The sequence below is a fragment of the Phragmites australis genome, chromosome 4 (assembly GCF_958298935.1).
Source record: "Phragmites australis chromosome 4, lpPhrAust1.1, whole genome shotgun sequence".
Taxonomy (NCBI): domain Eukaryota; kingdom Viridiplantae; phylum Streptophyta; class Magnoliopsida; order Poales; family Poaceae; genus Phragmites; species Phragmites australis.
In genome coordinates this window covers 45,521,639-45,544,992 of record NC_084924.1, presented here as the reverse complement: position 1 = coordinate 45,544,992, position 23,354 = coordinate 45,521,639, and the positions used below count along the sequence as shown (strand labels likewise).

The window sequence follows — 23,354 nt, the reverse complement described above, 5'->3', positions numbered from 1 at the left end:
GTTTCATGGATTAGTAGTAGTAAGAGTTCTCTTCAAGATGTACAATTACAGTCATGATTTTAATTTGTACCATCTAGCTGTACAGTTTGTGACTAAGTACACTCCTATATATGGTGATGACAAGCTTTCGCCTAGCTTGTCCGTGCATGCATGATTAAGTGCATGATTAAGCGAGTGCTTTTCGTACGACACTACTCCAGTAGATTAAGCTTGATTAGCTCTCTTGGTCAAGAGCACAGACCACAATGCAGTGCAGGGTGATTATCAGGAGTAGTTATTTACAGGTTCCTAGCATCGGAGTACCTAATTTAGCTGACCGTACCGGCCATTTCTTAAGTCTGTCAGAGGGCAAACAGGGCTGCTCGAGTTTGACCATATCACCTGCATGCCCTATCATTCAGATTTCATGTTCCAACAGATCGATTGGCCAAATCATACAGATAACTAGTGCATGCATGGATGCTTATGACATTCTTCAGAGAATGTTGGCGTGGCTATACATGCACGCTTTATGGCATTCTTCAGAAAAATATAAGCGTGGTTCATTAGTTTTGCTGCTATTGTTAGCTTGAGTCGAAATGTAGCTAGCTGCAAGCAGTATGACATACGCTTCCTACCTTTCGGTGGAGACACTCCAATTTCCACCTGTAAGCTTCACGCATAAGTACTCCATTAAAATACAGTAATCCAGACCATTTAACCTCCATTCTGCGCATATAATTCGCTTCAGGCGGGTCACAGACACACATACAGATTACAAGCAGTCGATATGATCTGTTTGTTGGGGTTGGTGCATCCTCCTGAAGCCATTGCATGCTCGATCAGTTCGGTCAGCCGATAGATGCCGCTTGGTCTATCTGTGGTTTGGTCGCTGTTTTCTTGGTACTGTTCTTGACACGAACTTGCCAGATTTTCGATATGATTACTGATGTTGTGTCCCTGTTGGCTCATGGACACGGTGCTGTTTGGTTGCCCGGGCTCGATCAGGACCAGCAAGGACACCTGCACTTCCTCTTCCTCGTCCTTCGGCGTAACGTTAGAGACTTCGGTGCAATCTGGTGTGCTCGTTCCTGTTTCAACGCCCCAGATCAAATTGTAGCAGAAACTGTCAGGAACACATGAATTTTAGTAGAGTTTTGCAGGAAACAAAAGAAGAGGTAGAAGCGCCGGTTGATACGGGGACCTAATTGTGGTCTTTTTGGAACACAGGAAATTTTAGGAATTTTGCACAAAAAAAGTTCATATCAGCAGAATTTTGGTGAAAATTCTGAAAGAGGCATTTACATGCAATGGCTCAGGAGAGGTCCATAGCACCAGCATGAGCACCAAAAACAGGGAGATGGAAGGAGGCACTAGCAGAACACGAACTGGAGCTGACAGTGACCGTAGTACTAATAGTACTTCACATTTTGTGCATCCGGGAATGAACAAAAAGCAACTGATTTAATCATTAGCAACCCAAACTACTTGCAGGGCGCCCCTTGATTTTAACATCTCAATTGCCCTCGATGTGCATGCCTACAACTGAACATGGAATCTGTGTCTAGCCATCTGTAACCATCGCAGTTAAGGTGAAAATTCACTGGTCCTCAAGTGTTCCATCTGAATTAGTGCTCATATATCCTAGCTGGTCCAGTCATCCAGCGGTGCAGCTACGATCAATATTCACGGAACGTTTCATCTTACTCCTCCTGCATACCAACTTGAGTTTATCCCTTCCTCTTCAGGATCCCATATGCAGAGATAAGCTTCATCCCATTTGCATATAGTCTACAAAGCATAGGCAGACTGTTGCTGATTCGTTTTGATATTGTGATGATGGTGCTCAATCTCTTGTGCTCTTAACTTTGCAGCAAAAGCTCAAAGAAAAAAACAAACCCTGATAAAATGATCTTTTCTGTTCCGGTGCAATGAATGAGCAATGATCGGAGAAGAAGCGTGTCAAACACAGAACTGAATTTAAAATGATGTTTTTTTTAAAAAAAATGTTTGCTCAAATCGCATCCGATCAGAAGCTCCCATCCATGCTACAAAAAAATTGTTTTAGTGATTATTCGGGTCGTACATGCACGTCGTGCTCAAGCTAGTCCTGCGTGATCTTCATACGTGGAAAGATGACGACTCCCCGGATCGCGGTGTTGGAAGGAATACGCATTTAGCAATGAGCGAAAGCAACCTATTAGTTGGGAACCAATGCTTGAAAGAATAATCGCTTTAATTTTTTTTTTTCACTTTGGTTTCTCCTTCTGCTTCTTCTTCTTTTCTCATTTCCTTTTGGTATCCGGCGACACTTTCAGTAACTTTACTCCACTGTAATGTCAGAGGATTTGTGAGACCAATCTACTGAACACTGAAGAGCCGTTTGGGAATTAGTGATGTTACTTCTCACCTAAAAAGGGAAGTTTTAAGAAGTGACTTGGTGCATAAAAAATCACTCTGAACTAAGAAGTGCTAGCTAGGTCTTGTAAAATCTGTGCTTACGCACCACTTAATTCCTATATTTTACCAAATAAACTACTAGTACTTTTTTGTGAAATTTTGTTCTTCTTCACGTGCACTTCATATATGATGTTATCCTACTCCATATCCTGCTGGTTCCTACTCTTCTTTTGGTCCTGATGTACTGCTGCCGACCATCAATCCTGGTAAATGGCCGACAATATCTTTTAGAAAAGTTTTGAAGATAAGAAACCTAGCTTAGCCTACCAGGTGAATTTCAGAGTAGCGCTTGATCAAATCTAACAAGGCACTGACACTAGCTTTGTTGATTAGTAGCTGAAGAAAGGCAAAAGGCATGCAGTCGCGCTCTTTAATCATGTGTCTCTGAAGACATGGCACAAGCATTTGGAGTTATTAGGCTACAGTAAAAGAGTTGTTTTGGCGCCAGTGTACGAGAAAAGAAAAGGCGATCGGACATGGTTGGTTGGCCAGTCCGAGTCTCTCTAGGGCACAAAAGATTTAACAAAAAAGTTATTTGAGATAAAAAGGTGAGGACGAGATATGCTACAGGAGAGTGAGTGCTGAGTAGCAGCAGTAGTGTTACAGAGCCTTGAAGGCAACTCCATGCCCAAACCTACCCTAACTCCGCAAACTTTTTTTTTTCATTCGTTTTCCTGATCAATGGCATTCTTCTTCTACCGTGGGTGTTCAAATCCCCGATGAATTTCTTTGTCTCCCGTGGCATCAAGTTTGGATGAAAAGCTCGCTGGTTCTTGCAATATCATTCCAGGGAAAAGAAAATGAATGGACGGACGACTTGACCTGCTGTGCCTGGATGGCTCAAAGGTCATCTTTAGTGGTGAGAATCTAGCTGTGACTCATTTCGCTGTAAGGAAATGATGTACACATGACGCCAATTCAGGCAAGTTTGCTGTTTGCAGTATCTGCAATTAATCAGCAGGAGTTAGTTTCAAGGTAGACTGCAATTAATCATTTCCCCTGTCGTTGCCTTTTTACCAATGTACAAGGAACAGTGCAAGACCACCCGTGCGAGCTGGTCTCGCTCAATTTCACCCAAATTTCGAAACGCAACGAAATATTCAGAATTTTCTTTCATTGATAGATGAGACTAAGTAAGAGCAGAGAACGAAAAATAATTGAAATTTCACGAATTCCAATCGTTCGATGGCTCTAGTCGACGACGACGGCGACAGTTCGGATCACGGTGCCGCCGGCCGGTTGCTTTCGGCATCTCTGGTCTACCGCGGGTTCGAGAGGTCGAGTGAGAGCAGCTGCCGCTGGCAAGCGAGCTACCCCGGGGCTCAGCTGCCTGCCTCTTCTTATCCTTGCTTGCTCCTTGAGAATGTCAGGAATGGAATACTATGGATCCATGTGACTGGGTCAGTGAGCGAGTCCATGTCCATCTCCGGCGACGGCGCACCTGCCCGGACGCGGCAACCGACCGACCGATCTGAGCTGGCTGAAAACCATCTCTGAAACGTGTCATTTCACTAGGAAAAAAACGTGTCATTGACGGCTTGAATTTGACGATGGATCTTGCCGCGTTGGAGATGAGGCATGGAGCCAAAGAGCTCTAGATGGATGGATGGATGGATGGGTGGGTCGACCGACCACTACGAGGTTGCGTGTCGGACTTGGGACGTGCGGTTGCGGCGTTGCTTCACCGGTCACCACGTACTACTCGTGCTGCTCCTGTGCAGCGGCAACAGCAGTAGCACTGTGGCAGTAGACATGTTACAAAAAGGCTAAAATTGAGCCTAGGATAAGGTTGGGCCCTTGGTACGGGGTCGATTTTTGGCCTCAGTTTGATACATGTTTATCATTTGCTTCCAGCCGTCAGCAACAAATAAACATACCAAAGTTTAATTAAAGTTTCCGGTGGTCGGATTGCACCGAAAGACATTGCACCGGCGTTGTACTCACACTCCGTACCAAAGAATATGACAGTCACGAATGCCTTATAAGACAGTAATTGGATTCAGGACCTTAGACACAACTTGATCACGCGGTTAATTACCGGATTTGTACACCTGAGAGAACCAGCATTGTCCATCTAGGTCAAATGGAGGACACAATCAAATGGACCCTAATAACCTATGGAACATACACAGCTAAGTCGGCGTACAAATCCTAGTTCATGGATTTGCCAAATAGGATGTAAAAAAATTAATCTGGAAGGTTTGTGCGCACCAAAATGCAATTTTTTTTTTTGCATAGCTACTTATCCAAAACCGAGTATGGACAACCCAACAATTGCAACTCTGGCAATGCAAGAATCAATATTTCCATCCGATCTGATGTGCATTCACAACCTTGAGACCTCGGTACATCTTTTCATTGAGTGTCCGGCCACTAAAAACATTTGGACATGCATATCAGGATGGTTGCATCTATCTTCCTTGCACCCAACCTCATGGACAAACATGGATTCCATTGAAATGTGGTGGGTTGGTTGGTCATTCCAACCGCGAGCTTTGAAGAAAGGTGTTAGGATACTAATCATATTGATTCTCTAGGAGTGGTGGAAAGAACACAACCTCGGATTTTTTAAGTTGAAGAACTCACAGAAGACACGCAGAAGACACGCTTCTACACAGGATACAGGAAGAAGCAATGACTTGGGGTCTGGTAGGTGCCCATGCACTAACAACTCTTAGAGCAAGCAGAGAAAACTCATAAGTATGTAAATCTATATTGCGCATCGCTTTTATCTGCTTTGGCCTTGAGTATGGCCTAATGGCCTGTAACCTTAACTGTTGGTATCCTTATGCCTCCTCTTTCTTCTTTCTAATATAATAGTCCATATGGTGCATTTAAAAAAAAAAGTTCCCTGAAAAAACACGAAAGTTCAACTAAAGACTCGGACTGAACCGACATAGATGCACGTTCCTATCCTAGCCCTCCAACTCCTATAACGAATTGAACCAGCTTGCACATCATGGAGACGACGTCGCTCGTGTGCACTCCATCACCCTCCTGAGCAAGGCCATCCCGGGCGGTAGCCAATGGAGGCTCGCTCGACAGGGTGAGCGAGAGAGTCAACGGTGCAGCTCTTTGTATGGCTGTACCAGTGCTGTGAGCACGTCGTCCTGCTGCACACGGTGGTGGATGTGACGTCGGTTGCATCCAGATCCTGGAGAAATCTCGCTCGGGGAGCCTGATCAGGCCGTTTCTGCTGGTGGCATCGCCGTGCCGTCGAAACCCAGCCAAGCAGGGAAGGGGATCCTGAGGTGACTTCAAATGGCTGTGGATGTAGATAGATGGACCGAATTTTATGGTACAGTGCATCGTGGACAGTAAGTTCAATACAGTAAATTGGTAGAATTTGACACAGTGATTTTGCTACAGTATTTAAAGCCACATTACTATCCATCTTTATTCATTTTACTGTTCATCTCTGACTTCACTCTGTTACAAAATAAGAGGGTTTCGATCCGCAAAGCAGCAGCTTGCGCTGTTCGCAGTTTCAGGAATTTGATAAATGTTTCCAAGACAAAAAGGAATAACCTTGGGCACAAGCTAGAGAAAACAAGCTGCACGCATGTTGTACAACAACTGTGCTAGTATTCACAGCATCAGGAGCAGAAAACCAGATCCAATTGTTTACAGAACAAAAGCATCTTCTTCAACAAACAAAATATTACGCCAGCAATCTTTATTTTTTTTAGGGAAAAATACAGGAGGGAAACCCCTTCTGTGAAATTAGATAGAACCAACGTCGAGCAGGCTCGAACGCGGGTGACACAAGTGCAACAACACGCACTGACCAACTGCGCTAGGCGCAGCTTCTCAGCAATATCAGAACTTTAGTACTTGCAACACAAACAACATGTCATCGCATAAGTTACAAGTTCCAAAACTTCACCCTCGTACCACCAACCCTAAGGAAACTTCACAGCGCAACTGCGAGCGCGCATGCAGCATCTGAGAATATCTGCAGCACCTTCTCACCAAAAAGGGTAGCGCAATTTGTTATTTCGCAGCTTTAAGCCGCCTCCTGCCCAGGAACATGATGATGCGCGGGAAGAACGACAGCTTCTTTGCTTTATCCATCTTCGCATGCAAGGCCAAGTCGTTAGGGCTGCTCCTCCCGGACACGTCCGGCAGCGGATGGACCGAGGCGAAACCATCTTCCTTGCTTGTGCCCTTCCTGTCTCCATTGTGCCCAATGATGATCTCTGCAGTTTCCGCTCCAGATTTCGAGGTTTCACAGGCCTTGCGGCGCTTCCCGTTCTCCTCTCTCCATTTCCTCAGTTCTTGCTCCATGGCCAGCTTGCCTTCGGTGGCCCTGTCGGACTGCTCTGTGGCAGCGAGCAATGCATGCTTTCGTTCTTCCAAGGCCTTGAAGATCTGGTTCAGTCTTGATAAGGTGCGCGACTCGGACGCCTTGGCTGCCTCGACCTGTGCAATGGCAGCAGCTGTCCTCTCTTGCACAAGCTCTTCTGCTCGGTGGGACTTCTCGATCAGAGATGCGTACTTATCCAAGTCAAGCATGATCATCCGAGGAGAGCATTGTTGTTCTATGTTTACTGCAACCTTGGTGTCCTCCAATGCTCTGAGAGCATCAAGTGCCAGCCTCTCAGACTCTTTCTCTGTTTCTATCTCCCTCTGAACTGCTTGAAGCCTTAATTCCATAGTGCTCAGAGCAGCCTTCGCCTGCTCCACTTCCTCCTTGGTCTTTCTTAGTTTCTCCTGTGCCTTGGTAGCGATAGACTTAGCCTTGTCAGCTTCCTGGACTGCATCTTGCAGAACCTTGGGCAACTCAACCATTCTATCTTGGCACTCCTCCTTGGCTTGAACTGCTTCAAGTTCCTTCAGTGATAGTTTAATTTCCAGCTTGAGAGAGGAAACGGTTATGGATGCCATCGTTTCCTTCTGCTGCATGGTGGCAAGTGCTGCTTTCTCTATGTTCAACTCTGATTTGAGCGATGCAGCAGTAACTTCCAGAGCACATAATTCATCTCTCACCTCAGCTATGCTTCTCCTGTGCTCCTCGAGCTCATTTCTCGATAAAATGTCTTCTTCTTGCATGGATTTATGAGTTCCACTTTCTTGTTCTCGTGCTTCCTCAATTAGGTTTGCCTCCATATAGGTGACCAGCTCATTCTTGAGATTGAGCAACAAGCTGGATGATGCATCAAGCTTTGATTCCAGTTCTTCAATAGAAGAAAGCTTCTTGTCGAATTGATCCAGCTCCTCTTCTGCTTGCCTGAGATCCTTTTCCCATATAAAGCAATCCTCATCTCGAGCCATGGACGTGCCTTTCTTGCGTTCTTCAGCATCATGGCATGAGGCATGAGCCAAATGCAACGCACCCTTCAGTTGTTTGAGCTCCACAGAGAGATCCTCTACTTGTCTCTCAGCCTCTTTGGACAATGTGAAGGCTTCCTGAGCTTTTCTAATGGAAATACCCCCTTCAATCAGTAAAGAACCATAATCCTCCTGCACTTTTCTGGACTCATCTTTCACCAACATCAATTTGGCAACCAATGCTTCATGTCGTTCTCGGATAATCTTCAATTTCTCTTTGACCACAACACTATCATCACTGGCAACTCCCTCCATCTCTTCTAAACTAAATTGAAACAACTCCAAGTCCTCCTTGGCATCGACCTCTTCAGCTTGTTGCTTCTCTAGGACATGTTTCAGCTCTTCAATAAGCTTACTTGTTCTCTCAAGCTCATTTAATACTGACAACTTTGCAGCCTCTACAGCTTCTGCTTGATGTTTACATTCTGAAATTTTGTTCTTCAGCTTATCAAGCTCAAGTACGATATGGCCACTCTCCTGGATATACCAAGATTGTTAATCTTAGATAGATATCATACAAGAAAGCAAGATAAAGTGATGTTTGAAAAAAATACAAAAATCGACTGCTTTCTGATACAAATGGGAGCATGTTCATCGAGTTGTAACCGATACAATCCATACAAAAAATAAGAGAAGGGAAAGCAATTCTGAGTTACCTGAGCTAGCTGTGTTCTGCGAGTTTTCCAGTTGATGCTTCCACCAAATTTTGAGGCAGCGACCTTTACTGATTCAATGTGGGTCATAGTATCAACAATAGTTTTATCCGTTCTCAAGTACATCCCACTGATCGATCTGCTCACAGGTGTAGGCACCTTTTGTCGTGTGTCTCCTATGCTCATTTGGCGCTTCTTCAATCTATGAACAACCTGTGGCTTATCTTCTCTTACCCCTTTTAGGATGGCAGGTGGTGTTTCACAAGCAACTTTATCAGAATCAGTACAAGAAGCATCATCTTGGACCCCTTCTCTTAAACCAAGCAAAGATTGTGATGCTGCACAGACGTTTACTTCTGAAGATTGCATTGTGATAGAATCATCTTGGGCTTCTTTTGATTCATAAGCTTCATCAGAGGAAGATGGAAAATCATCAGGAACTTCATTGGCTGATGGCAATTCACTGCTGTCAACATTTGGTGAAAGGGATACAGAATCACCAATAGGAACTTTTTGTTCAACTGAAATTTGCTGCAAATTGCTTTTGTTTTCGGTCATTATGAGGCTCATCGGAAGGTCTTGCTGCATTGATGCCTCAAAACTGGCTCTTTGTGTCTTCTGAAGGTTATTACGGTCATCTTCATCAGTACTTTCAATTAGCTTATACTCTATCGAACTTTGAAAAGATTTTGGCGAAGATAAAGGTACAATTTGAGATGAGTCAGCCTGTTGGATATCATTTTCTTCCATTCTTCCGGTCCACAGTTCACCTAATTTTATATTAACTGAAGAAGAAACATTGAAGATGAGAATTAGGACGGATAACCAAACAGTCAAAGCCTAGACTTGAGTTACAGTTGATTTTACCAAGAGAAATAATAGATATGTGCACGAAGACAAGCTTACTGATAAAATGGGTTCATCAATGAAAATCTTGAAATGACAGTTTGTCGATCAAATTGATCCAGATCCTAATTACATATATTGTATTACTGAAGGAGTAGTCTTCATCTATGAAGTTTCTCACACAAGAACATTCAGGAATGATAAGAACTTGATAAAAAATTCTCCAGGGTGTATAACCATATTAAAAAATCACAACCATTGACCTGATTGTTTGTCAGGACAAAGCTCCTTCTAGCTAACTATTTTGGCTCAACAACAAGTATTCGATAATGGGAACATATGAATACCCCACAACCTTTTTCTCTTGACATGTAAGCAAATCTCATGGTCAAACACAAGTACCCAAAAACATCACAAAAAACTCAAGAACTCATGAAACGAAATAATCAGATCAATCGAACGAAGGGTAATTAATGCAACTGAAAACAACACATGAAAGGACGGGTATATAAAAGATAAGTACATGAATCATAAAGTAAACCAAAATCTAAATACATAAACATGAGCTAAAATTTATTCAAGACATCCGTACCTGTATGTTTTTATCGCAGGAGAATACCAAAGCTAGGACAAGGGGTTTTGGCAATGTATGAATGATATTGCAGGGAGAAGACTGGTGGAAGGACAGAGAATTGAAGCGGTGGAGAGCCATGTAGGAGGGGGGAAATACCATATAATAATCACAAGAGAAGACTTGGACCTATTCCCTAATCTAATATTTGTTTCGATTTATTTCTGCAGTTTATTCTTTACAGTTACTTCTTTATACTGGTATTATTGGCACAAGCTGGACACCTAAGGAAATTGTATGCAACCATGAAGTAGGAACAGCTGTATTGGCAAATATTCATATATAACCTCATGATAGTTGGAAATAGTAGAGCAGATTGCGCTTCAAGTTCCCCTATTGCAGTTTGCTAAGGTTTGACATTTTGTTGGTTGAATTATACTTCATAGTCATAGGTCATTTGATGCGCGTATTTGGTTAAAATCATTGCAAATGGGTGTGTAAAAATAAATATCTGCAAAATAGGAGCACCTTCTATGTAAGCCAACATTTCTTAATAAAACAGTTGAATATTATTTCTTTCTCTCTTTTTTGGCAAGAAATCAAGCAGGAAGCAAATACAGAAATAATCACATGTACCTATTATCTCTTGTATCTCAAAACTGAGCAGGACATGGCACTTTTCTCTTGATTTCCACAGTAACAACTTACAGCATACCTGAAAAATAGAGAAGTTGAGATGTGAAAGTAATAAGTAAATACTGTGGGGGAAAGGCTATTAGAAAATAGTCTTTACAAGCGATAAATGTGGAGGTGTGTCTGGAAAGCTTCTCTGGACATTTCTACCCTTTTTTTATGTGCCTGTCCTACAATCCAACTTGTTTGTTAGTGTCATGAACCAATCATTATTTCTACATTGCTCTTAGAAAACAAAAATGAATACTTCAACCGATTTGATGAATATTAGCCCCTTTGGAATGATTCAATGAAACAGGGAAGTGTCTGGGGGAGTTGGCCCTAAATGGCAAACATCTCGTCTCCTATCCGTCTCCTCCCCTCCCACTGTGCCAACCCCAGCCCGCTTACCAGCTCCACGTCGGATTCTGCCCAGGACACGGTGGCCACCTCACTGCCCATCTCACCGGAGTCGGCCATACCCTCTCCTCCCTGCGGGTCGGCGTCGCTCTCCCCTCTCACGCAGCCGTATTACCCAGCTGGTTGTTCCAAGGAGTTGCGATGGCGAGACATCAGTTTGTCGCCACCGCCGCTGCCTTCCTTTGGCTCTGCAAGAGCTGACCCGCCTCCGGTGTCGTTCAGGGATGTGGTGATTGTAGGCAAGCCGGTGGGTCCTGCAACGTCTCCCCTGTTTGCCTCTCGGGGGGGTGTCTTGGCGAGCCCTACAGCGTCACCTCCCCTGGCCATCCCTCAGAGGCACATCAAGGCCGCTGGCGCTCGGCCCAGCACATTGGTGTGGTGGTGATGGCGCGAACTTGCGCCTCGTGACCCTGGCCCTTGTTTGCCTGCCCGCTACATGGAGACCCGAGTGGCGGCTTCAAAGCGTGGACCTGATGAAGTGGGGTGGCAACGTGTAGTCAACAAACGGGAGCGACGACGGATCAAGCGCTCCATGTGGTGCCCCCGACGACCTGTCCCAATCGATCTTCGGGGAAAGTGTCTAACTATCTTGGCGACGATCATCGGGCGGCGGACTGTCTACGACGGACGAGGTGCTTTCGCTGCTTAGCTCTAGGTCACCACTCTCACACTTGTCCTTGACTCCGCGCCGTTCCTCACTCCCCACCGACGGCTGGCCACCCCCCGTGGACGGCTTTTTGTTCGGCCTGGAGCTGGCTTTCTTTCCAAGTCCACCCTGCCGAGGTGATGGATGAGTTTCCCACTGTTCGTCATGGCATGCGCTCGACGATGGCTGATGTTGATGCTGTTTCTGGAGTTCGCGATAGGCGGCCACGCCGCAGGGTCTGCAGTCAGCGTGCCGCTGGCTGTGATCCTGCAGGTCCGCCTCCTCCGTCGTTCTGACGATTGCACCAACAGGGCCAGCGCGCTTTCCCCTAGGACCTCTGGTGATGACGATTCAACAGCCGCCGCCACTGGACTGGCAATCAAGCCACAACGTGTCATCGACCGTTTTACCAGCATTGTGCGTAGAGAAGATGAATTGTGTCATGCTCTGTTCGTCTCGATGGTCGGCAACAAGTCGGTAGTTCTTGGGGACATGCTGGTGATTGAAATTTCCTGGAGCTTCAACCTAGATGCCAATGCATTGGTGACTCACCGCACCATGTCTGAGGTCTTTCTGCTATCTCTCCCTGATGATGTTGTGGCCGAGCTCGTCTACAATGGGGGGCAGCCTCTCACCACTTCCTCTTTTCGGCTACATTTTACACGCTGGACAAGGCATGCCCACTCCACTGGTGCGGTTTTGCCAATCCTTGTTGACATCGAGATTCGCGGTATCCCAGCTCGTGCTTGGGAACTCTCAACTGCCGAGCAATTACTTAATGAGTTGTGTTGGATAAGTGATCTTCATCCAGACACAGCCGATCATCGTGATCTCTCTTCGTTCCGGGTGACGACTTGGTGCTCTTAATTGCGTGTAATCTTGGTCGTTTTCTTTCCCCCATTTTGCAATGATTCTGTCAAATATTATTATTTGGAATGTGCGGGGCCTTAATTCTACGGCACGACAGGACTCCGTGTGTGCCATTGTGGACTCATCGAGGGCGGATATTATATGTCTCCAGGAGACCAAGATGGTTGCGATCTCTCAACGGGTGATTATGTCTATGGTTGGTTCTGATTTTGGCAATATTGTTGAGCTTCCATCTGCCGGTGCTAATGGTGGAATTCTAATTGCATGGCGAAATCGAATTGGCCCTGTTGTTTCTAGTCAGATTGATGCCTATAGCGTCACAGGTCAACTCTGTCCTACTGATCAACAAGCTTGGTGGTTGACCTGTGTTTACAAACCACAACGTAATAATAACAAGATTCTCTTTCTGCAAGAACTTCGGGATATTCAAGCAGTCTGTCTGGGTCCGTGGGTTGTGGCCGGAGACTTTAACCTCATTTATAAAGATGAAGACAAGAACAATGACAATTTAAATCATGCTATGATGGGTCGTTTCAGACAATTCATTGATGATTTGGCCCACAAGAAATTGCCCTTACATGGTCGTATATTCACTTGGTCTAATGGGCAAGATTCACCTACGTTAGTCAAGCTTGATAGTCTTTTGCTCAGTGGATTGGGAGCAACTCTTCCCAAATTGTTTGCTACATAGTGCAGCAACCGAAGATTCTGATCATTGTCCTTTACTCCTTGGGCTACGAGATAACAAACCAGGAAAGAGGAGGTTCCACTTTGAATCTTTTTGTCTGAAGCTAGATGGTTTTCATGTGGCAGTTGAGCATGCATGGTCCTTTGTCCCTGTGCGTTCCTAGCCCATGGAAACTTTGTCTCTAAAATTTAAAGCTGCTGCTAGAGGCTTGCAAAGTTGGAGTCAAAAGAAGGTTGATCATGTCAGCTCACAGTTCAGGCTTGCCAAGGAGGTTTTGCATAAGTTGGAAATGGCACAAGACAGCCGCCTTCTATCCCCCACTGAGATTTGGTTGTGTGACTGTCTTAAAAAGCATTGTCTTGCTTTAGCTTCTCTCATGCAGACGATTGCGAGGCTTCGCTCTAGGATCAGTTGGCTTAGTGATAGGGATGCCCGACACCACAAGAGAAAGAATTTCATTGCTAAGCTCACTTCTGATGAACAGATTATCACTAGTCATGAGGATAAGGCAATGGTGATCTATGATTTTTATAGTGATCTATTGGACTCCTATACGAATAGGGATCACACTATTGACCTTGATAGGTTGGGCATAGCATCTCATGAGCTCACTGATCTGGATTCTCCCATTTCTGAAGACGAGGTTTTGAATACAATTAAACATCTACCGTCCAAATTCTGTTGGCCAATCATCAAGGGGTTATTATGGCTGCCATATCGGCTGTTTGGAGCAGAAAATTCAGCAATTTCTAGTTGCTCAACACTACCTATATTATTCTTCTTCCAAAAAAAGAAGAGGCGAAGCATGTCACTAACTTTCGGCCTATAAGCCTTGTGCATAGTTTTGCTAAGCTTATTACCAAGTTATTGGCTAATAGGTTGGCCGGCCGGCTCCAACAAATGGTCTCCCTCAATCATAGTGCATTCATTAAAGGCCGCTTTATCCAGGATAACTTCATGCTTGTGTAACAAATTGCGAGATTTTTACACCAATAGAAGCAGCCTTGATTTCTTCTCAAGTTGGATATTTCAAAACCTTTTGACTCGGTTTCTTGGCCTTTCCTTCTTGAAGTTTTGAAAAAGTTGGGTTTTGGACCCATTTGGTGTGATAAGATTTGTGGGCTATTGGCTTCTTCGTCGACACGGGTTTTGCTGAATGGGATCCCCGATGAGGTTATCATACACTGGCGAGGATTACGACAGGGATCAATTGTCACCGATGCTCTTTATTTTGGTCATGGATATCGTCAGTCATATGGTGTCGCGTGCTTCGAAGGACGGCTTGCTGCAGCCTCTCTCTTCTAGGGCCATTCAGCATCAAATGCCGTTTTATGCAGATGATGTGGTCATCTTTCTCCGCCCAGCAGCTAGTGATATTGATTTGATGCTCGATGTCTTACATCTCTTTGGAGAAGCTTCGGGTCTCAAGACAAATGTGCAAAAGAGGAATGCTTTCCCTATCCAATGCACTGAAACGGAAGTTGTTGTGATTCAAGAACACCTCCCGTGTGAGCTGGAAGTTTTTCCTGGCAAATACCTTGGGATACCTCTCTCATTGCGGAAGTTGACAAAAGCACAAATTCGGCCTATCATAGACCGAATTGTAGATCAATTGCCTAGGTGGAAAGCTGATCTTATGACTAGAGCTGGCCCGGCTGTTCAGGTTCAATTTGTCCTAACTGCCATGCTCATTTATTTAACCATGGCCTTGGTCAGTTTTTACAATTCAGGTGCATGAATGTGTTCGTGCTTTCTTTGCCATGGCAGTTGAGACTGAGATTGGTGATGGTGCGCATACCTTATTCTGGAAGGGCAGGTGGCTACATGGGCAGTGAATTGCAGAGCTTGCACCCAGTTAAATGTTGCGGTCTCTACAAGAAGAGTTAATAGGCGCACGGTTCGTAAAGCTTCAGGGGAGCACAATTGGATTTGGGACATTCAAGGTGCAATGTCTGTTGGCGCTCTTGCTGAGTACCTTGATCTCTGGGATATTCTATCCGAGATTGTGCTGCAGCTAGGTGTGGAAGATACTCATCGTTGGCGGCTTTCAGCTTCAGGATAGTACTCAGCCAAATCAGCTTATGAAAACCTTTTCCATTGCTCTGTTCAATTTCAGCTATGGGAACATATATGGAAATCATGGGCGCCAGGCAAATGTCATTTCTTTCTTTGGTTGGTTGTTCATAAAAGATGCTGGACTACAGACCGACTTGCTCGACGAAATTTGCCGCATCTGGTGCACTGCCCTCACTGTGATCAGGTTGATGAGACAATTGATCACCTCCTCACCGATTGTGTTTTTGCAACACATTTCTGGTTTAGCCTCCTGCAGCGGTTTGGCCTTCATGGTCTGTCTCCTTCGGTTGAAGACATGTCCTTCGATGACTGGTGAAGCAGGGCCAGTGATGCGGTTAACGGCCCGATGCAAAAAGACCTCAACTCTCTTATCATTCTTGGGGACTGGACACTCTGGAAGCATCAGAATAGCCGTGTTTTTGATGGTGTTGCCCCAAACATTGCGAGTGTCTTGTTGTTTGTTGAAGAGGAGGCGCAATTTTGGTGTATGACTGGGGCTTGAGGGCTTTCCCTCTTGACTGCCCTAGCACCTAGTGATTAGGCTTATTTTGTGGTCGTTTCTAGACTTATCACAGGCACGCATGTAAGCTAAGAACTGACGGTGTTGTTTGTACTTAGGGTTTCTACCCTTTATTCTTCTATAATACAATGGCACGCAACTCTCCTGCGTGTTAGAGAAAAAAAATTTAGTGAAACAGAAATTAATATATTGTGTTTGACCTGTTTAAAAGAGAGATACTTTGCCTGAACAAAAAAGAGTGATCGTTTGTAGGAGTCTTCATCATAGCATGACAACATGCACGGTGAAAATGATAAACTGCTAAGGTGAAGTATAATTTTAATTGTAACAAGAAAGTGGCGAAACAATACCCTATATAGCTTTACATTCTAAGCACCAAACTTAGTGTTCACCTCAAAGGTAAAAATATTCCAGAATTGCAGGTGTCTGTGCTATAAACTCTGCTATTGTCTGCTCAATTCTCTGCATTATTGATGTGTTCATGTAATTGATATCCGAATTTAATATACACAACAATATAGACTTCCTTGAGTCAGTCTGTTGACCTTGCTGTCCATCATCTTTACAAAATCAGACAAAATAATTCTTTATAGTTACTGACAGCAATGCAAGAATTGTGGAGCACCTTACCATTTACATGACCCATAATCTTCCTTGAAAATTGTAATAATGGATTTAAATGCAATATTCCTTGCTGCACATAGATGGAAATAGTTTGGTTTTGTGAAATTACCAGCTACTCCAAAATATTAAGCCACGGAAGAATGATGGAATATTTTCTTGTGCTTGAGTAGAATAAATGCTCTGGTGACTACCTGTGAAAAAAGTCAACTAGACTTGAGGATAGCATCAGGGCTACTATGTCATCCCAATTAAGCTGACTCCCACATCTTTCCGCAGTCCTTTTGCTTCCATGTCTGATCGCAGCTGCTCATAGTCACTCCATTTGCCAGCTGAAGCATAGATGTTAGAGAGCATGACATAAGATCTTGACTTTCCATGCTCAGATTCGATGAGCAATTTCCCTACAGACTCACCAATTTTAGAATTACCATGGAATCTACATGCTCCAAGCAATGATTCAAGCAAACTATCTGATGGCCTGAATGGCATTGACCTAACAATATCATATGCTTCATCCAAGTGGCCAGTCCGGCCCAATAGATCCACCATGCATGCATAATGCTCCATTCGTGGTGTAATGCCATGGTCTGTCTGTAGTGATTTGAAAATTTCTCTTCCTCTCTCTACAAAGCCACTATGACTGCAGGCCGATAAGATACTAACAAAAATTATGTCATCTGGATCCACTCCTGAGTCTATCATCATCGAGAAAAGATCAAGGGCAGCCTCACCATTCCCATGCATACTGTATGCATTGATCATTGCACCCCAAGTGACTGGATCTTTTTCCACTGAGCTATCAAAGAGCTCCCTAGCAAACGACATGCTTCCGCACCTTGAATGCATGTCAATAAGAGAATTGAGAACCAAAATAGTTGCGCTAAAACCCTTCTGAAGTATGACAGCCGTAACACATGCTGCGAAATCTGCATTTCCAAACTGTGAACATGCTGAGATGAGTGCCAGCATGGTTACTGCATCAAGTTTAACATTAAGGAAGAGCATATGCCTAAAGAATTCAAATGCCATATCAGCCTGCTTGCATTGAACACATGCAGATAAGATGGAATTCCATATTATAATGTTTCTTTCACTGACCAAACTGAAAAGTTTGCTGCAGTATTCTATATTGTTGAACCTACTATACATACCCATTGCTGATGTGAAGAAGGATGTTTCCAGCCTGGTGAAATTTCGTACTGCATAGCTGTGTATAGACTTCCCTTGCAACTGGCTCTGACAAACAGGCAATAAATTCAGCAACGTTACAAGATCCGGCTTCTCATGATTCTTGACCATGTGGTAAAACAAAGGCAATATCTTCTCAGATACATTATTTTTGCGATATCCACTCATCAGAGCATTGTAAGTGATTGTGTTCCTAGCACACAAGCTGTCAAAGAGTTCCCGACCTGCTTCAACAATACCAAAGTTGGTGTACATAGTAATGAGGGCATTTGTAAGAGAAACATCTGAATTACACCCACTTTTTATCGCCAAAGAATGAACTGATTCTCCAACTGTGGCATCCTCAGACATAGAAAGGGTGCTGATAAGGCCAATCAGAGTAACTAGATCAAACTGCACATCTGTTTGACGCATCTGGCAGAATAGTCTTACAGAAACATCTGAATCTCCAATTTCAGCAAAACCAGATATTATAGTGTTCCAAGATATTAACATCCGTTCGTCCATTTTCTGGAATAATGTATAGGAAGTCGAGATTTTTCCGCAGTCGGCATACATAGCTAGGAGTGCATTCATCACGCTCTCATTGGATTCAAATCTATTTCTAACAGCATATGCATGTATAGACTTGGCCACATGCAAATCTTTTGTGTGTCTGCATCCTGAGATCACATTAATGACAGTTGTTGCATCTGGAGCAACACCTTCGATTTGCATGTTGCGAAATGTATCAAGAGCCATGTTCCACTCGTTGTTTGCATTGTACCCAGAAATCATAGAGTTCCACAACAGATGGTTCTTTTGGGTAAAACGACAAAAAAGGAACACAGCCGCATCCAATTCCCTAAGCTTCGAATACATGGAAACAAGAGCACTGACAACAGAAACCTGCTCTGAAAGGCCAAACTTGATAATCAGACCATGCACAGACTTGCCATGGTTTAAACAAAAGAAATGGCTGCAAGAAGGAAGAACAGACACCACTGTGACCAGATTAGGCCCAAGGCCTGTACAATGCGTCAATCTGAAAACCTCAAAAGCTTCCTTCCAGTTGCTATGCTGCACGTACGCTGAGATCATGGAATTGCAAGATACCAAATCTTTTGCATGTTGCAGATCAAACACCAACCGAGATGAAGAAAGATCATTGAATGCAGCATACATTGAGATGAACGCAGAAGTCAGGGACTCATCAGCAATGACCCCACATTTCAGTGCAAATGCATGCAGCGAATTGCCGACATCCCTTGCACCAGCACCACTGCACATACCTATGATGCCAACAAGAGTGCTTTCATTGGCCCTCATGCCATCCTGCTGCATCTCCTGCAATGCCTCGACAGCTTCTCGGAAACATCCATTCAGAGAGTACCCCAAGACCATCGCGTTCCAAGAAATCAAGTCCCTCTGCACCATGCCGTAAAACACACTCCTCGACACATCAATCTGGCCAGCCTTAGCATACATGTCAAGGAGCGCAGTCTGCACACCAACATTGCCTCCATGCCCTGTCCGCAGAACCCTGCAGTGCACCTCCCTCCCCAGCCGAAGGCAGGAGACAGCCGTGCACGCCTTGATGACCGGCGGGAACGTGAAGTTATCAGACCCAAAGCCACACTGCTCCCGGTAAAGATCAAGAAGCTCTCGGTGGAACCCGTGGTCCGAGAAGCACCGGACCGCAAGGTTGAGCGAGTACACAGTAGGATGGCCGCGGTGGGCTCCAGCAAACACCGACGCCGCGGACGCTGGCTTGCCGAAGGAAAGGTACCTGTCAACGACAGCTGTGACGACGGAGATCTCCCGGAACGCGCCTGCCACGACGAGCAGCGCGTGGAGCTCTCTGAAGCATTTCAGCGAACAGGTGACGTACAAGAACCGGGTGAGGGCGTCGAGACGCCAAGCTGCACTCGTCGGAGCTGAGGAAGCGAAGGATTTGTCGTGGGTTTGCTTCGATTTGTGTTGGAGGCTTGAGATCTTGAAGAATCTGGAGAGATTGCTGCAGCGGGTGGCCATGCCATGGAGACGGAGATGGGAGCGTGGTCTGTCTCGTAGGCGTGAAGGGAACCGTTGTTTCTGGGTTGCCGCCGTCTAGTCTGGGAAAGGCGTTACGAGGGTAGAAAGGCCATTTACATGAAGTTATGCCTGGTTTGAAATACGAGAATTTCTCAAAATATTCATGTCGTGAAAAAAGAACTTGTCAACATGATAAATAGTATTGGACTATTGGTTAGTATACTCTATGAACTTTTCATGAAATTTATATTAAGCTGTTGGATCAGTTTAAAATTGCAAACTTTTCATGAAATTTATATTAAGCTGTTGGATCAGTTTAAAATTACAAACTTTTCATGAAATTTATATTAAGCTGTTGGATCAGTTTAAAATTACAAACTTTTCATGAAATTTATATTAAGCTGTTGGATCAGTATAAAATTACAAGAGCCAGGTTGGTTGAGAATTAAGCTGAGCAATGTTTTAAAAAGGAGCTAGGCGCTACGGGGGCCGTCAGGCTGAAGCTGACCAATGTCTTAAATATGTATGTATATGAGAAGTTTTCAAATGTTTTTGCATTCATACCTCCAAAAGATGATGTTTGTTCGATGGTGCAACATGTATCTTCCGGGAGCATGCTGTTCCACATGCATAGAGTTGAGGAAAAAGGGACAAGAGAAAATTGCAAAAACACACGTGAAGTCAGGGAGGTTTTTAAATATTCACCTGCATCTCAGTTTCTTACGAAAATTCATCTAGCCTCCAAGTCGATTTTCTGCAATTTTCCCAAGAAATAATTTGGGATTTGGAATTTTGGAATGATTCTCACCTTGTGGCAAACATTGTACATTTCACTCATATTGCAAATTTAACAGTAGCTGCCCCCAAAGTTGCAGCAAAAAACATCACATCCACAACATCAAACAATTTATATCTACCAAGTAGAGAACAGTAACACTGATGAAGACTGCAAAATACACAGATACATAATTAGAACTTAATCTCCTAAAATGCCGACACTAACTGCTCCAGTACTCATTAACTACAAAATCAACAATAACAATTCTTCAACGCCTTCCGTCGGAGTATCTTTGCTTCCAACAGTTTTTGTGGCTGCAGAAAGAAGTTGAGAGATTTGTCCCATCATCTGCACCTTCTTTTAGGATAGTCATCTCAATACTTGCAACAGACTAAGCTGATTGATCCTGCAAATTTACTTGATTATGCACAACGGTAGTTGGAAGTGCTGCTTAATCTCCTTTTCTTGCACGCTTTTGATTCTGCTCCAATTTCCACCTCGTCGTCAGCAAAATTCTGATCAGAGACCTCTGGAGAGGAAGAAAAGATATAAAAATGGCATTAGAAGTTAATCGCATGATGCTTCTCCTGAGCAGTTTTGGTTGAATTCAACACCATCAATATCTAACAGTTATGAGCTTATGGCTACCATAAGATATATCCGAAAGAAACAGAAACATACAAGTTCTTGGAGCTTAAGCACAATTGATCTTTTTTCTTGGTCATGTCTCTTCCATAAAATATGTTAGTGCTAATAAAACATATGAACGAATTTTGATGCACCAGATGTCAAATCTCAGGAAGAGCAATGGAAAGCTATTATAGATAGACTGTATTAAACATGAACTGTTAGCTGCATAGCTATTTGGAATGCCTTATATCTGAGCTGTGATACTTAGTAAAGATGAACAGATAACAACAGCAGAATTTTGAGCATTCTGCCGGAATGTACCAATGAGATAATAATCAAGTTAGCCACCTGTATTTTCATCAAGAAGTTGGTTGTCTCCTTTACAAGCTTCCCGTTCCCTTCCATGAGACACTGAAAGCCTCACCCGGTTTGTCTGAGTACACGATTCATGATCACCCGCTGAAGCCTCCATCCCATCACTTTGCACATTGCTACCACAATCTCGTGGCCTAAAATGCTGGATCCAGGGGTTTGCAGGCAGGCAGTATTTGGTCCCACTTTGCGCACAAGTATTATCCTTCTCATACTTGATGTACTCCCACACCCCCCTGCGGTGAACCTTGAAGCCATTGCCATTTGCATTGTGCGAATGGTGTCCGTGATTGTATAGTTGGTCGACAAAAGAAGCCTCCATAGAGCTGATATACAGCATGTGTCTCTCATCTGTCCACCCGGACGACATCGTGTCCAGAATTCGATTTCCCTGTCAAAGAATCAAATGAAACATTTTATTTACAGTGTATAGGAATTGGCTAACAGAATGAAGTAAAGAAAAAAGGATCCAAAAGTCATGTTCAATAGCTCAGCCATACTACTTCCATGATTCAAATTATGTGTGAAACACGATAAAGTATATTATTATTTAAAAAAGACATTAGTCCTAAAAGGGGTATTTTCTTGATTCAGACAAGCAACAGTCCATGCAGTTTGTGAACATCATTTTCTAACTTGGAAAAGGGCACGGTATGCAACAACAGATCGTGCAGTTATAGAACAGTAGTTAGAAATTATCCTAGCAAGCTTGCCTCCTAAAATCATTATTAAGAGAAAGGGAAGCGTGAAATTACATACACAATAGTTCAGCAGACAGTACGGAAAATATAGGAACTGAAGAACTAACACGATATGGCAACAAAAATAACTCTTTCTTCTTTGTACCTTGGTAATGCCACCGGCGGCTGGTTCGGCCTTAATGGATCGATTCAACGACGCATCCCCCATTCGATTCTTTTAATGAGAGACGGACAAACAAATGGAGAAAAAATGAAGGATTTTCTTAAATTTTCCTGAAACTTTATCAGATTGAAACAACTTCTTTTTTATCCCTTTTCTGCAATGAACAATTTTTTCTTTTGAAATTGAAGCGAAGGCAAAGAAAGACAGGCGATCAACAAAGAAGCAAACCGGAGACAGAAAGCCGGATGATTATGGATCGGGGGATACAAAGGTGCAGAAGATCGCAACTCAGAGAACCAAGGAACCCCAAGAAGTGGAAACCAACGACAGACCTAGGTAAGAAAAGGACCAAATTTTCACAGAATTCAGGTGCGCTGTTAACCGCACCCAACAAATCAAACAACCCACGCAGCGGAGATCAAGAACGCTCCGAGATTTGGCTCGGGCTGCTTCCGGATGAACGGCAGAGAGCAGAGACAGCGGAGACGATGGAAACACGAGACGAGACCAGAAGCCAACAGTAAAGACAGGATTGAAGAGAAAGCCCGACCCCTGAACCTTTACGCCTACGTGCCGGCGCTTTTACACGTGGCAGGGGCAGGAAAAATATCTGGGCTCAGATATTTGTGGCCCCTTGCCACCGAAAAAGGCCGGGAAAAGATCTGCACCGGTGACCCGCCGGCCGCCGCAGACCGAAGAGGAGTGGAACAAAATCCGCCTGCGCCTGCAAACAATGGGCGACAGCCTCGTCGTAGTTGTCTTCAGCTTCCCTTTTGTCTTGCTGAACAATCTGGCATACTTTATTATATTATCCTAAGACATCGGAAATGATTCTGAAACAACACAGACAAAAGAAACAATGTTTTGATGCTTTGTTCAGATATGAGATATCTATGCCAAGGAAGACTTGAGTTAGATGGAATATCAAAGGCACACATCGCATGCAAGATAGCAGTACAAAACTACAAACAGATTAGAGAAATGTAACGATAACATCCGGGCTCAAAGTACAATTATTGAAACACCAGGAATCTCAGGAAAAATATCTCGAGGCCAAGTCCAGTCTGGACCTCCTTTGGTAATTGCAACTTGGTAAATATACTATGCCCATGCTGACAAACGGCACACAATTTCGAGATTATCTGTGTTCTTT

At 44.0% G+C, this 23,354-nt stretch overlaps 2 protein-coding genes across 10 annotated transcripts; both read right to left on the bottom strand.

Annotated features, from left to right (window-relative positions):
• Positions 1-6,059: 6,059 nt before the first annotated feature.
• LOC133916793 (protein WEAK CHLOROPLAST MOVEMENT UNDER BLUE LIGHT 1-like) lies at positions 6,060-19,757 on the bottom strand. 9 transcript variants are annotated; one of them, XM_062360635.1, is made up of 4 exons: positions 16,548-16,587; positions 10,477-10,555; positions 8,427-9,208; positions 6,060-8,247 (listed from the first exon to the last, which is right to left on the bottom strand). In XM_062360635.1, the coding sequence occupies exons 3-4, from the start codon at positions 9,171-9,173 to the stop codon at positions 6,433-6,435; spliced, it is 2,562 nt and encodes an 853-aa protein (XP_062216619.1). In that variant the 5' UTR covers positions 9,174-9,208; positions 10,477-10,555; positions 16,548-16,587; the 3' UTR covers positions 6,060-6,432. The 9 variants fall into 9 exon arrangements, 4 of the variants coding, with proteins under 4 accessions (XP_062216619.1, XP_062216615.1, XP_062216617.1 ...); XM_062360631.1 differs by having other exon boundaries at positions 16,363-16,583; XM_062360633.1 differs by having other exon boundaries at positions 16,466-16,583.
• A 689-nt stretch (positions 19,758-20,446) lies between these two features.
• Positions 20,447-23,284, bottom strand: LOC133916791 (cold-regulated protein 27-like). The gene is made up of 3 exons (XM_062360630.1): positions 22,184-23,284; positions 21,314-21,728; positions 20,447-20,864 (listed from the first exon to the last, which is right to left on the bottom strand). Exons 1-3 carry the CDS (start codon positions 22,244-22,246, stop codon positions 20,758-20,760), a joined length of 585 nt encoding a protein of 194 aa, XP_062216614.1. The 5' UTR covers positions 22,247-23,284; the 3' UTR covers positions 20,447-20,757.
• Positions 23,285-23,354: the final 70 nt, after the last annotated feature.

Bases quoted from the DNA above. Each gene is read 5' to 3' on its own strand.
- LOC133916793 (XM_062360631.1), bottom strand. The intron at 9,209-10,476 runs GTACATGTGATT...TTTCTTCTTCAG, and splicing joins TGAGATACAAGAGATAATAG to TTAATATAAAATTAGGTGAA. The intron at 8,248-8,426 runs GTAACTCAGAAT...TGGTATATCCAG, and splicing joins GCAGAACACAGCTAGCTCAG to GAGAGTGGCCATATCGTACT.
- LOC133916791 (XM_062360630.1), bottom strand. From the start codon at position 22,246: ATGGGGGATGCGTCGTTGAATCGATCCATTAAGGCCGAACCAGCCGCC. The intron at 21,729-22,183 runs GTACAAAGAAGA...ATTCTTTGACAG, and splicing joins CCGCCGGTGGCATTACCAAG to GGAAATCGAATTCTGGACAC. The intron at 20,865-21,313 runs GTGGCTAACTTG...CTTCCTCTCCAG, and splicing joins ACTTCTTGATGAAAATACAG to AGGTCTCTGATCAGAATTTT.